We start from the raw sequence: 13398 nt of genomic DNA on the forward strand, positions 1-13398 counted from the left end.
GTCACTCAGTGAGCTAACCCAATCCGATTCATTTATTAGGCGAGCTAAAAAAATTTGAACCCGGCTCGGCCTACCACGGGTTGGTGGGTTAAACGGGTTCGCTCACCGACTCACTTAATTAAAAAAATACAATTTTTTTCTTCAATCTAAAAAAAAAAACTAAATTATAATTCTGATTAAAATCTAAGTAAACTTCAATAATATCCAAATATAATCCAAAAGGATGTTAAACTCCAACTACAAACCAAAAAAAAAAATACCAATGTGTTATAAAAAGTAACTTAACCCGACTCAAATACAAAACCCAACATAATAAAAAACACTTGTGTGACCCTTTATTTGTGGGTTGGTGAGTCAATCCGGCTCACCACGGGTTCAACTCCGGTGAGCCGGATTCTATGTGGGCCGGGTCAAAAATTAACCTGTATTAAAATTTGTAAAAAAATTTCAACCCAACCTGAACTTATGGTAGATCGGGTTGACTTGCGGTTTTCAACCTATTTTGACAACTTTATATACATATATTAAAACCGTCTGGAAAATATGAGGAAAATTAAGTGCACATAAATAAGTGACAGTGCTAGACAAAGTGCATGAAAAGGAATTTCTCATTAATGTGAAAACCACTGTCTTTACAAACAGAGTACAAACCAAAAGGTTTATATACAAGATGTAACAGAATACAGTTGTTATATAACAAACTAATAGAATGAAAAACAGAAAAATAATAGAAGAAGATATCTATGATATCTTTATTACTCTCTCACAAGGTAAGCATGAATGTTGTGCATGCTTAACCTGGATAGAATAGTCTTGAAAATAGATGGATGAAGAGATTTTGTAAAGAAGCCGACAATTTGGAAGTTGGAAGGACAATTTGGAAGTTGGAAGGAACATGAAAAAGTTTGATAAGACATTTAATAATCTTCTATCCTGCAATATGGCAATCAATCTCTGTATACTTGGTTTTTTCATAAAAGGAAGGATTCTTGATAATGTGAATAATAAAATTATTATCACAAAAAACAGAGTAGGGTGTGTACATAAAGATCTTGAAACAAGTAATGAGACCATAAACATACTTTTGAAGTTTATAGACCAGATCAGATAGTGGAGGCTTCATGTAAATATCTTCTGTCAAGTCACCATGAAGAAAAGTGTTATCCACATCTAATTGGTCAAGAAACCAATTATTTGCACTAGCTAAAGCAAGAACAAGGCGTACAGTAGTAAGTTTGACCACTGGTGAGAAAGTTTCATAGTAATCAACTCTTTAGGTTTGAGTGAAACCCTTTGCCACTGAACGGGCTTTGTATTTATCGATTGATCCATCTGTTTTGTGCTTGATCCTGTAAACCCAACGGCAACCAATAGACTTTTTATTACGAGGAAGAGAAACCAAGGTCCAATTGATCCATCTGTTTCGGTGTAGAACGTGGTTTATAACTTGTTGTCAGTATTCAAACTTGTTAGCTTCTTTGAAAGATGTAGAAATATTGTGACAAAAAGAAGTGTAGTTAGGAGAGCATTTATTGTATGAAAGAAACAAGTGAATAGGATAAGGAGTAGAGAAAGAATCAGGGACGACAGTAGCAGTACCACAATAATAGTGGTTTAAATATGTAGGTCAATTTTTAGATCTAAGGGAAACCTTTTGACCAGCAGTAGAAGCATGATATTATCAGAAACAAGAATGGGGGTATTATCTATTGTGTAATCTTTGTTATAGTAGAAACTGGTACATAAGAAGGAAAATAAAAAAGGGTAACATAAGAAAATTCATCATTTGTAGGGTTGTCAGGCAATAGCAAAGATGAAGTGTAGGGAAAAACATTTTCATGAAAAATCACGTGTCTTGAGACTAAAATGGACTTGGAATGCATGTCATACAAAACATAACCTTTAATGCCAGTTTTATATTCAAGAAATATGCATTTAGAGCTACGGGAATCAAGCTTACTAGTAACAGTAGAACTAACTTAAGCTAAACACCAGAATACTTTGAGATTAGAAAATTCTGGTTTAACAGAGTGAATCAGTTGAAAAGGAGATTTTTTATTGAAAAAGGGTGTTGGAAGTCTATTAATAATATGGGCACCAAGATTTAAGGAGTAAGACCAAAAAAATTGGGAATTTTGGCTTGAAAAAGAAGAGATTTTCTGACGTTTAGAAGGTGATAATGTTTCCTCTCAACAATGCCATTTTGTTTAGGAGTAGCAACACATGATGCTTTATGAAGAATGCAAGAGTGCAAGCAAATTGGTTTTATGTTAAAAGAATGAATTGTTAAAGCATGTTTTTAACATCATTTTTGTGTTTTAAAAGCAAAATCCAAGTAAAACAATTGTAATCATCTACAATGGTTAGAAAGTATTGGTAGCCATCTATAGATGTAGTAGAAATTAAACCCAAAATATCAACATGAATAAGTTGAAAAAAGAAATGGTTTTAGTATGATTAATGAAAAAAGTCAGACGTTTTTGTTTAGCAAATGCACATGCATCACAAACATCAACAGGAGTAAAGGAAATATCAGAATATTGAGAAGCTAGATGGTGAAAAATTTTATTGGATGGAGACCAAGTGCCACAGATTACAAAAATAACATTATTTATGAAACTAGAATGTAAAGGAGGGGAATCTATGTTACTCATGTTTTTCACTGCTAAAGAGATGAAAAAGACCTTTATATTTCTTAACTACTCCAATAATCAGGGAGGTAGTTTTCTGCACAATGAAACAATTGTCTTGGTAAAAAAAAAAAATAATAGAACAATCGTGAGAGGTTCTTAATTGAGAAATGGATGAAAGTAAACATACTTATATATAATATCAAAACTCTATACCCTAGCAATAAGTCTTATAATAGCACAGACAAATTTCATTCTAGTTCTTTTTGAAAGTTATATCCAGTTTGCCAAGCAATACTAACAAAGTTTCGACTAATAACAATTTTAAAAACACGCTGAACTAAAGAAATATTAAGAACAACTTTTTTGCACCCTACAAGAATTGTTTTCTGGATCAGTAACACTCGATTATTGAACTACTTCTGCAAACTCTATTCAGAAATAACTAATCACACCCACAAAACAAAACAAAAAAAAAAGAAAGAAAGAAAAACTAGAACAATGTCACTTCATTACAAAGAGAGCACACTCTAGAACTAATTCAGGTGAGTACACGTTGAATTTACACCACAAACTCTATTTTGATCTTCAAAACTTTCCAAATTTTCTTCAAGAACCTGTTCTTTCTAGAAAATAATTCTCAGAAAGTTGCTTAAATTTTGTGATTTTATTTTACAAAAGGTTTATCTTAGGGGTAAACACTTCGAGAGTTATGTACAATTAAATTCTCCATTTTAGTGAATTAAAACTATATGTTAATTCGTTAATGTCACTTATCCATAAATCAATGGATTAAAAGTATGTTTTAATTTATTGAAATAGAGTAGTCTTAAATTTATGGAAACTTATAAAAGTTTAATCTATTAAATACAAGTTTTAATAAATTAAAACTTTTTTGTGTAACTATTCATAATTATAAGTATTTTAATTAAGAAAAATAAAGTTAATTTAATGATAACATAAAGTATTTTAATTAAAGTTAATTTAGTGATAAAACTTTCTAATCAACTAAGTTTTCAACGGAATTAACCATATTTTACAGCTATATTAACCCAACTTTTTTCCCACCTAATATATACAAGGATTATTAAAATAATGTCACCCAAACCATTAAATGCTGAAATATTTATTAAATTCTTACGGCGTTAACGATGATTCTCAAAGTTAAATAATTTAACCAACTGTCCAATAGAATTAATCATAATTGAAAACCCTTTTAAACCATTATTTCCCCACACAACTGCAATGCATCAAATTTTAAATAATTTCATTTTCCTTCAAATTATTTGTTGTTAACCACTTACGAATTTTAGTCCGACAGTTGTCTGCCACGTAAGAGCGTACGTGTATCATGTCCCAATTATTTATATTTAAGGTTTCAAATATAAAACCAACATATTTATTGTCTCCACTAACACCCAGTGGCTATTACTTTCTTCCTCCATATGGATAACCAGATCAACCATCATGAACCAGTGAAAGTGTTAGAAGAATGCCAAGTTGCTCCACCACCCTCCCTTTCCTCAATCACCCTTCCCCTCACTTTCTTCGACATTCCATGGTTAGGTTCTCGCTCTGTTCATCGCATCTTCTTCTTTGAGTTTCCCCATCCCACAAATCATTTTATCCAAACAACACTTCCCATTCTCAAACACTCTCTTTCCCTCTCTCTCCAACACTTCTTCCCCTTTGCTTCCAATCTCATCGTTCCACCACAACTCCACCTCTCTCACATCCGTTACCTTCACGGCGACTCTCTCTCCTTCACCGTTGCAGAGTCCACCGCAGACTTCACTCTCCTTGCATCTCATTCTCCCCAAGACGTTCGAAACTGGCACCCTCTTATCCCCACCTTGCCTCCTCCACACGTTGATCAAGATGGCACACGTGTGTTCCCTCTCATGTCCATTCAAGTCACGATTTTTCCAAACTCTGGTTTCGCCATATGTCTCACCTTCAACCACATTGTTAGTGATGGAAAATCACTTCATCATTTCATCAAGTTTTGGGCTTCTCTTTGCAAAGCAAGAGGGGACTTGGATCCCTTTGAAACTTCGTTGTCTCTTCCTTCGTATGAGAGAGATAGACTTGAAGACCCTAACAGGCTTAATCTCCTTTACTCTCAAGTATTTCCAATTAGTGAACAGAAAAGAACCGCGTTCAATGGGTTCCCGTATCGTTTCACTGTCGTATTGAGTCGTGAACAAACAGAGAAACTGAAGAATTGGGTCACTCTTAAATTCGGCATCTACGCTTCTGAGGCATTTCACATATCAACCTTTGTTGTAACATGTTCCTTGATTTGGGTTTGCTTGGTTGGATCAGAGGAGAGCAAACAAGACTGTGATGAACTGCGCTACTTGTTCTTTGTAGCTGATTCACGTGATCGTCCTGAATTTTCGTTAACTTCAACGTACTTTGGGAATTGTCTGACTTCTTGCATGGTGGCATTGAAGAGGAGTGAGATAGTGGGAGAAAACGGAATCGTTGCTGCGGCAAAGGCTATTGAAAGGGAAATTAGAGATTTCAAGAGTGATGCTCTGAGAAAGGCTGAAAAGTTGATGTCAGACTTAAGAGAGTTAGTGAAAATACGTAAATCTGTGTTGGTTATTGCAGGTTCACCAAAATTGGATGTGTACCAGACTGATTTTGGTTGGGGAAAGCCTAAGAAATGTGAAGCAGCACATGTTGAATCGCCGGGATTGATTTCTCTTTCTGACTGTAGAGATGATAAAGGAGGAATTGAGGTTGGATTAGCACTTGACATGACTCAGATGAAGAAGTTCGGCAACATCTTAGAAATGAAACTCCTTAATATTGATAAATTCTGAGTCAACCATTCATGGGAAAGAAGCCTATATTTTTTTCATTTCCTGTTTCTGTCTGAGTAGTTTTTTCTCTCTCTTGTTCCAGTTTAGAGTGATGCGGTAATAGGTCTTGATAAGTTTAGCAATTAATTAGTTAGTAGTGTTGTTAAAAGAGGTTAAAACATATGTAGTTGCATTTGGGGGCCTTAATTAAATGTATGCTCTGAACTAAAAGTAAACGCATATATTTAATTAAGAGGTTATTTTGCAGAATGTTTAAAAAATCAGGCGAAATATAAAGTAAACAAGAATTTCCATTCATTGCTAATTTTCTGGATTTTTCTTGATATATTTTTAAAACATATTGATTTAGTATTCTTCATCAATATATTTATGATGAAAGATCTGATAAGACTAGATTAAGGGTATGTTCTTATGTACAGAAGGATTTGTGGGAGAGTGTGAAAATGAATTTGTGTGGATTTGAATGAATGAATATGTATGTGGATTTAAGTGAATTTAGATGGTAAAGTGAGTGAATTTGAAAATAAATTTTATGAAAGTTAGTTAAAGAGTTAATTGATGTGATAGATAAAATAAATTATAAAAATAGATAAAAATTATAAAGTTACCAAAATACCCTTGATGAAAAAAGAAAATAATTTTGTAATTTGATGTTATAAAAATAATTACAAATAATTAATACATATTAAAATTATATGAATTTTTAAAATAAAAAAGTTTACATTTTTATGAATGTGAAAAAAGTTATACAATTAAATTCTAAAAAAAGTTATACAAAAATTAATAATAGTAATTATTATATATATTATTATTTTTTAATAATATTTTAACTAATGTTAATTATTCTACATATTTATTTATAAATTTTATTATTATTAATTATTATATACTTAAAAATATTAATTATTTTATATATTAATTATGATATATTAATATATTAATTATTATAATTTTGACAATATTTTAATTATTATATATATAGGAATATATTTATAAAATGGTGATACATCCACTCAAATTTCTAAAGATAAAATTAAAAGATTATTTTCTGAATCACTTTTTCGTTCTCTTTTAAATTGGTACATATGAACATAATTTCACCGACAAATCCATCCTAACAAATCTGTTATAACAGTGCCATCAGCAAAAGCATACACATCGTAAATTTAAAAGCTTTTATATTTCTTTAACATTATTGTAAATACTACTTTGCCAAACATGTGGTTCCTATTCTATTTATGTATTAATAATTGCACGTCACATGTCGTTTTTTGTATGTCATTTCAACTTCAAAGCTTTCAAGATGATTGGAGGACAGAATGCGTTCTCTTCTCAATGTTTTATGTGCTTTTGGTGAACAGGATAAGAGAGATAACAAAGTTGATTTTTTTTCCTACAAAACATATCATCAATATCCGATCTTTTAATAATATTTTTTTTAAATCAAAACAACATACTTTAAATTTATATATTTAACTATTATTAGACTAAAAATAATATATTATTTAGTATAATGATAATTATAAAAAAAATTAAACATATTTAAAAGATTGTATTTCCTTCCTTAAAATTTTTAAATTCTTCGATAATCAGAATTATAATTTTATATTATTTCTTTTTTTGTAAATAACCATATTGTTAGCAAAAACGTTAAAATGACTCCTTTAATTGAACAATTGAATTATTAGTATCATGATTTCATTTTCACAACTAACTTATCTTTTATCATTTTTAAGAAAAATGATTCTATTTTTTATTCTTCATCAGTATACTTTAAAAAAAAAGTTTAAGACTACAAAATAATTTATCATAATCTAATTAAAAATTGAGAGACGTAAATACTTAAAGAAAAAAAGCTACGATAATCAATTCACAATTAAAAATCGATTATGAAAAAACACACGGTACAATACATTTACTTCTATATTCATAAAACATGATTATACAAATACTCATGAGAGATAAAAAAAAATAATATTAATTATTAAAGTAATATTTCACTATTAAGTGAAGACTATAGATTTTTTTTCTTCAAAATTGAGAGAAAACAAATGAGAAATGAGAGTAGAAATAATGAGTATTTTTCTCTTCTGAAACAAATGAAAACAATTGAAAGTGACATATAAGAACAATATGTAAAAAACTAAAAAAACAATGAGAGACAAAATAAAAAATATATTAATAATTTTTTTTATTCTTTATTATATTTGATTTTGTATTTTTTATTTATTAACGTGTGTTTTATAAAAAAATAAAAAGATATTTAATTTAATTCTCATCAATTTTAAATTTGTTACATATAATTTTAAAAAAATTGAAATTTTTTGACTACACATAATTTAAAAAAAAATTAAAATTTTTGACGACAATATATAATTTTTAAAAAATTCAAAATTTCTGGCTACATAAAATTTAAAAAGAATTCAAAATTCTTTGGGAGGTCACCCCTTCTTCCCCCCTCCTAACATCCGTCCCTGCATAACATGGTATAATTTCTTTCAATTAAATAAAAGAGTCTGTATGTAATAAATCTTTATATAATTGAATTCATGCTTAAAATTTAATTTTTTATTAAAATTTGGAAATAAATTTAATAATTTTTTTTTTAATTTTACTTAAGTTTTTTTAATTCAAGTGATAAAATAAAATAATTAGTAAAAAAATATTAATCATGGGATAATATTTTAAAATTTGACTCCCTATATTTTAATTTTTTATTTAGATATATGAGATTGAAGTTATTTTGTAAAATATTAATTTTTTAAAATTTATATTTTGACATAACTCATTTAAAATTACTTTTTAGAGAGACGAAATTTATTTACATTAATATTTTATTTAATAATTTGATTTGAGTTGTACTTAAAATTTCTTTTCATCTAACTTTATATTTTAAAGATTTGTTTTTAAATAATTTAATTTAAAATAAAATAAAAATAGTGAAGCAATCTATAAATATAAAATAATAAAAAGATAAATGTTTAAATCATATTTTTCTATCAATTCAATTTAATTTTTATTGGTAAATGTTTAACCAATTGTATACAACTTTTGGGGGGTTTTCAACGTGAATTTTTTCATGATGTATAACCTCAAAGTTGTCTACAAGTTTGGTGTAATTGTTTTCTAAAAAATGTAATGAAGGATAAATTTGAAAATAAATAACGTAAACTGTGATTAAAATATTGTTAAGAAAAGTAAAATATCAATCTCCTATTTATTTTTATCTTTATTCTATAATCACATCATATGTCCATCAATTTATAAAACCATGAATGATAGATTCATTGTCTCCCATTAGCACCCAACAACTAGTACTTTGTTTCTCCGTCTAGATGCTACATATGGATAACCAAATTAACCATCACAAGCCAGTGAAGGTATTAGAAGAATGTCAAATTGCTCCACCACCCTCCCTTCCCTCAACCACCCTTCCCCTCACTTTCTTCGACCTTCCATGGTTTTGTTGTCGTGTCCCTATTCAACGCATCTTCTTCTATGAGTTTCCCCATCCTACACACCACTTCCTCCAAACAACACTTCCCATTCTCAAACACTCTCTTTCCCTCTCTCTCCAACACTTCTTCCCCTTTGCCTCCAATCTCATTGTTCCACCACAACCCCATCTTTCTCACATTCGTTACCTTCATGGAGATTCTCTCTCCTTCATCGTTGCAGAGTCCACCGCAGACTTCACTCTCCTTGCATCTCATTCTCCCCAAGACGTTCGAAACTGGCACCCTCTTATCCCCACCTTGCCTCCTCCACATGTTCACAAAGATGGCACACGTGTGTTCCCTCTCATGACCATTCAAGTCACGGTTTTCCCAAACTCTGGCTTCACCATCTGTCTCACCTTCAACCATGTTGTCGGCGACGGCAAATCACTTCATCATTTCATCAAGTTTTGGGCTTCTCTTTGCAAAGCAAGAGGGGACTTGGATCCCTCTGAAACCTCCATGTCTCTTCCTTCGCATGAGAGGACAAGAGTTAAAGACCCTAAAGGGCTTAAGCTCTTTTACTCTCAAGCATTTGCGATCATGGAACCCAAAATAACTGAGTTTACTGGGCTCCGGTATCGTTTCACGGTTGTATTGAGCCGTAAACATACTGAAAAACTGAAGAATTGGGTTTCCCTTAAACTCAGTGTCTACGATTCTGGGGCATTACACATATCAACCTTTGTTGTAACATGCTCTTTGATTTGGGTAAGCTTGGTTGGATCAGAGGAGAGCACACAAGACTCTGATAAACTGTGCTTCTTGATATTTGCAGCTGATTCACGTGATTGTCCTGAATTTTCGTTAACTTCAACGTACTTTGGGAATTGTGTGGCTACTTGCATGGTGGCAATGAAGAGGAGTGAGATAGTGGGAGAAAATGGGATCGTTGCTGCGGCAAAGGCTATTGAAAGGGAAATTAGAGATTTCAAGAGTGATGCTTTGAGAAAGTTTGAAAATTTGATTTCAGACTCTAGAGAGTTAGAGAAACTAGGTAAATCTGCGCTGATTATTGCAAGTTCGCCAAAATTTGGTGTGTACCAGTCTGATTTTGGTTGGGGAAAGCCAAAGAAATGTGAAGTAGCGCATGTTGAATCGTCAGCTTTTATGTCTCTTTCTGAATGTAGAGACGAAAAAGAAGGAATTGAGGTTGGATTGGCTCTTGAAAGGACGCAGATGAATAAGTTCAACAACAACTTAGAAAAAGAACTCCATAACATTAATAAATGCTGAGCGAACCATTCATGGGAACAGGAGCTTATATTTTTTTCACTTTCTGTTTCAGTCTGAGTATTCTCTTCTTTGTTGTTCCATTTTAGAGTCATGTGCTTGTAGTTCTTGTTAAGTTAGACCAATAATGACTTTGTACTGTTGTTAAAAGAAGTTAAAACACATGAATTTGAATAGGCAGCATTAGAAAAAAAAAATAGTTTTTAATTGTTAGTATAATTGAACTTGAGTCACTTGATTCATGAGAGGATCACCCATTTATCAACAAAATTCCTTTATTATAGATTTACAATTTAATTTTCTTAAACACTAGAATCTTGTTATGTAATATTTAAATAATTTAAATGCTTAATTTATTTTTTTATTAATTTATATAGATTGATATCTTAATTTTTAACTAATATCTTTAAAACCGATAAAACTGATTATTTTTAACACTAAACTTTATTTCTAATACGACCCGACTAAATTTTGAAGCTTAAGAAAAATTATTTTTTAACAAAATTTTATTAATAAATTTTTATAATATATACGTGGCAACACCTTAATCACTTAATATAAGATGAAAGAAATATTTAATGTATCTTAAAAAAATAAACTTTGTCAACTTTTATAAAAAAACTTTTAGTTAAAGTATCATAATACATTTCTTTAATACTATCGTAAGCACTACTTTGCCAAACATGTGGTTCCTATTCTATTTATGTATTAATTATTGCAAGTCATATGTCGTTTTTTGTATGTCATTTCATCGTCAAAGCTTGCAAGATAATTGGAGGACAGAATGCGTTCTCTTATCATCGTTTTATCTGTTTGTTTTATGTGTTTTTTGGCGAACATGGTGAGAGAGAGAGAGAGAAAACATAGTTGATTTTTTTTCCCACGCATAACACGATATAATTTTTTTCAACTAATTAAAAGAGTCTGTATGTAATAAATCATTATATAATTGAATTCATGCTTAAAAAATAATTTTTGATTAAAATTAAGATATAGCTTTAATAATATTTGTGTTTAATCAACAAAGATGAGTGCATGGTTTAACAAATACTTAAAAAGTTATTACAAAAAATCTTTTATTAATTATCAATTTTAAGGATAAAAGATAATTAGTTATTATAGTGACTAATTTATATAGTGACTATTGACTAATTTAGATATTAATTTATAAACTATAAATTATTGGTAACTAAAATAATTTTTAAATTGGTTTCTAAATTAGTCATTATAATGAATTGGTTTCTAAATTGATCACTGACATTAACTACAAAAAAAATTGGTCTCTAAATTTGCTTTATTATTGATCAATTTAGAGACCAATACTTTTAGTAGTTAAAACCTTAGTAGATAATATTAGTATTCTATTAATAAACTATAGTGACTAATTTAGGGATCAATATTTAGAAACTGTTTCAGTTACGAATAATTTTTAATTTATAAATTGGTAACTAAATTTGTCACTGTGGTGGCTTATTAGTTTTTATCACTAAAATTGGTTAGTAATAATAGATTTCCTTGCAATGAATAGAAGTATGCTTTAGAAATCAAACTCAATTATTTTATTGTTAAAAGCTTGAGTTATAAATAAGAAAAAACAGCTAATTGATTTTATTTTATACAATTTGTTACCTCTCCAGAAAATATCATTTTTCTTTCTTTGTATTCTTTTTAAGATTTTGACCGATTTACTCACCTATTGAAGTGCACCATAGTAGTCACTACAAGAAAATCTTTGATTAATTACTAATTTCAATGACAAAAAATAATTAGTCACTATAGTGACCAATTTATAAACTAAAAATTATTGGTAACTAAAATAGTTTCAAAAAGTTATGATTGGTCTCTAAATTGGTCACTAACATTAGCTACCTAGGTTTTGTCTACCAAAAAAATTGGTCTCTAAATTAGTCTCTAATTAGAAAATTGGTTTCTAAATTGGTCTTTAAGCATATTTTTTGGTCATAAAATTTGTCACTATTTGATAGTTTTCATGTAGTGAGTCTTGGTATAAAATACTCTACAAACCTAGTTGGTTAAAATATTCATTAGATTAAGTTCACCTTTTTATCTCTTTTTGAGTCGTTTAAAAAAATCGTGCATGTATGTGATGTTATCTAATCAAATGAGACTCAAAAGGGTTCAAGATGAACCTCTTTATTTTTTTTTTGTAATCAAGTAATCAAATTATTTATCTAACTTGAGATATGAGCTTAATTCTAGATAATGAAAGGTAGCTTAATATTTGGTATTTTTATGAACTATCTTATATGAGTATTGAAATTTTTTTTGTTGAATGTTTAAAGTGTGATTGGTGTTGAATATTGATTAGATGAGTTAGACAAGTTTGTCAATTGACTCATTAGAAGACTCAATAAATGATGCTAAGTAATGCATATTAATAAGGCTCAATTAGTCCCATCTCCAAAAAGACTACAAAATATTCTAAGATACATTTATTGAGGCAAAAATTCATATATTAATGGTAATTATGATAAATCTCAGTAGTTTGATTACGTCTTGATATTTCTTTATACCAAATATTTATAGAATGTTTGGTATCCCCATTATTATTTATTCAAGGTAAATTGTTATTTTATTGAAATTCGTTAATATTACATTACATGTTATGTCACATGGATCCAAAGCGTAAAAGATCATATAAATACATCTAGGATTTTCAAGGAATACACACACTCTCATATACTCATACTCACTATGATCAAATGTCTTAATTCTCTTACTAACTTGAGCATCAGAGAGTCTTAGTCTTTTGCAGGTGGATCTTTCCCTTTTGAGTAACAAGGTATTTGATTCTAGTCATCGGGAGCATTCAAGTCACCACTTGGATCTTGCCACTTGTACAAAGGTCAACGCTCCAAATTTGGTAAGAACTTTTGTCACCCACCGTGGTGCTCAAGTAAAACATTTTCCTTCCTCCCTAATTTATATTATCTCTACGCGATACCATCACATTTTGAAATCGTCTCATTCATACTACCACGAGCTTTTATGGTGAAAATTTTGCAATTTCCTTAAATAAAATGTTATCTTGACATTCCTTTTCTCTACATTTGATTATGATATAATGGTTTATTGAACATTGACGAAGAAAAATCTTCCTTGTACTTTGACAACATCTATCATAAATGCTACAAATAACAGTGGGTCTAGGTAAAACTTTATCGTGCTTCCACATTTTATATGTTC

The 13398-nt window shown here is 29.8% G+C and overlaps 2 protein-coding genes across 2 annotated transcripts; both read left to right on the top strand.

Moving 5' to 3' along the window:
• Nucleotides 1-4047: 4047 nt before the first annotated feature.
• Nucleotides 4048-5771, top strand: LOC114184191 (coumaroyl-CoA:anthocyanidin 3-O-glucoside-6''-O-coumaroyltransferase 1-like). The gene has a single exon (XM_028071464.1). It carries the CDS (start codon nt 4076-4078, stop codon nt 5459-5461), a length of 1386 nt encoding a protein of 461 aa, XP_027927265.1. The 5' UTR covers nt 4048-4075; the 3' UTR covers nt 5462-5771.
• A 2928-nt stretch (nt 5772-8699) lies between these two features.
• On the top strand, nt 8700-10334 carry LOC114183848 (coumaroyl-CoA:anthocyanidin 3-O-glucoside-6''-O-coumaroyltransferase 1-like). Its single transcript, XM_028071003.1, has one exon. It carries the CDS (start codon nt 8797-8799, stop codon nt 10192-10194), a length of 1398 nt encoding a protein of 465 aa, XP_027926804.1. The 5' UTR covers nt 8700-8796; the 3' UTR covers nt 10195-10334.
• The last annotated feature ends 3064 nt before the right edge of the window (nt 10335-13398 follow it).

The sequence above is a fragment of the Vigna unguiculata genome, chromosome 5, assembly GCF_004118075.2.
Source record: "Vigna unguiculata cultivar IT97K-499-35 chromosome 5, ASM411807v1, whole genome shotgun sequence".
In the NCBI taxonomy this organism is placed as follows: Eukaryota; Viridiplantae; Streptophyta; class Magnoliopsida; order Fabales; family Fabaceae; genus Vigna; species Vigna unguiculata.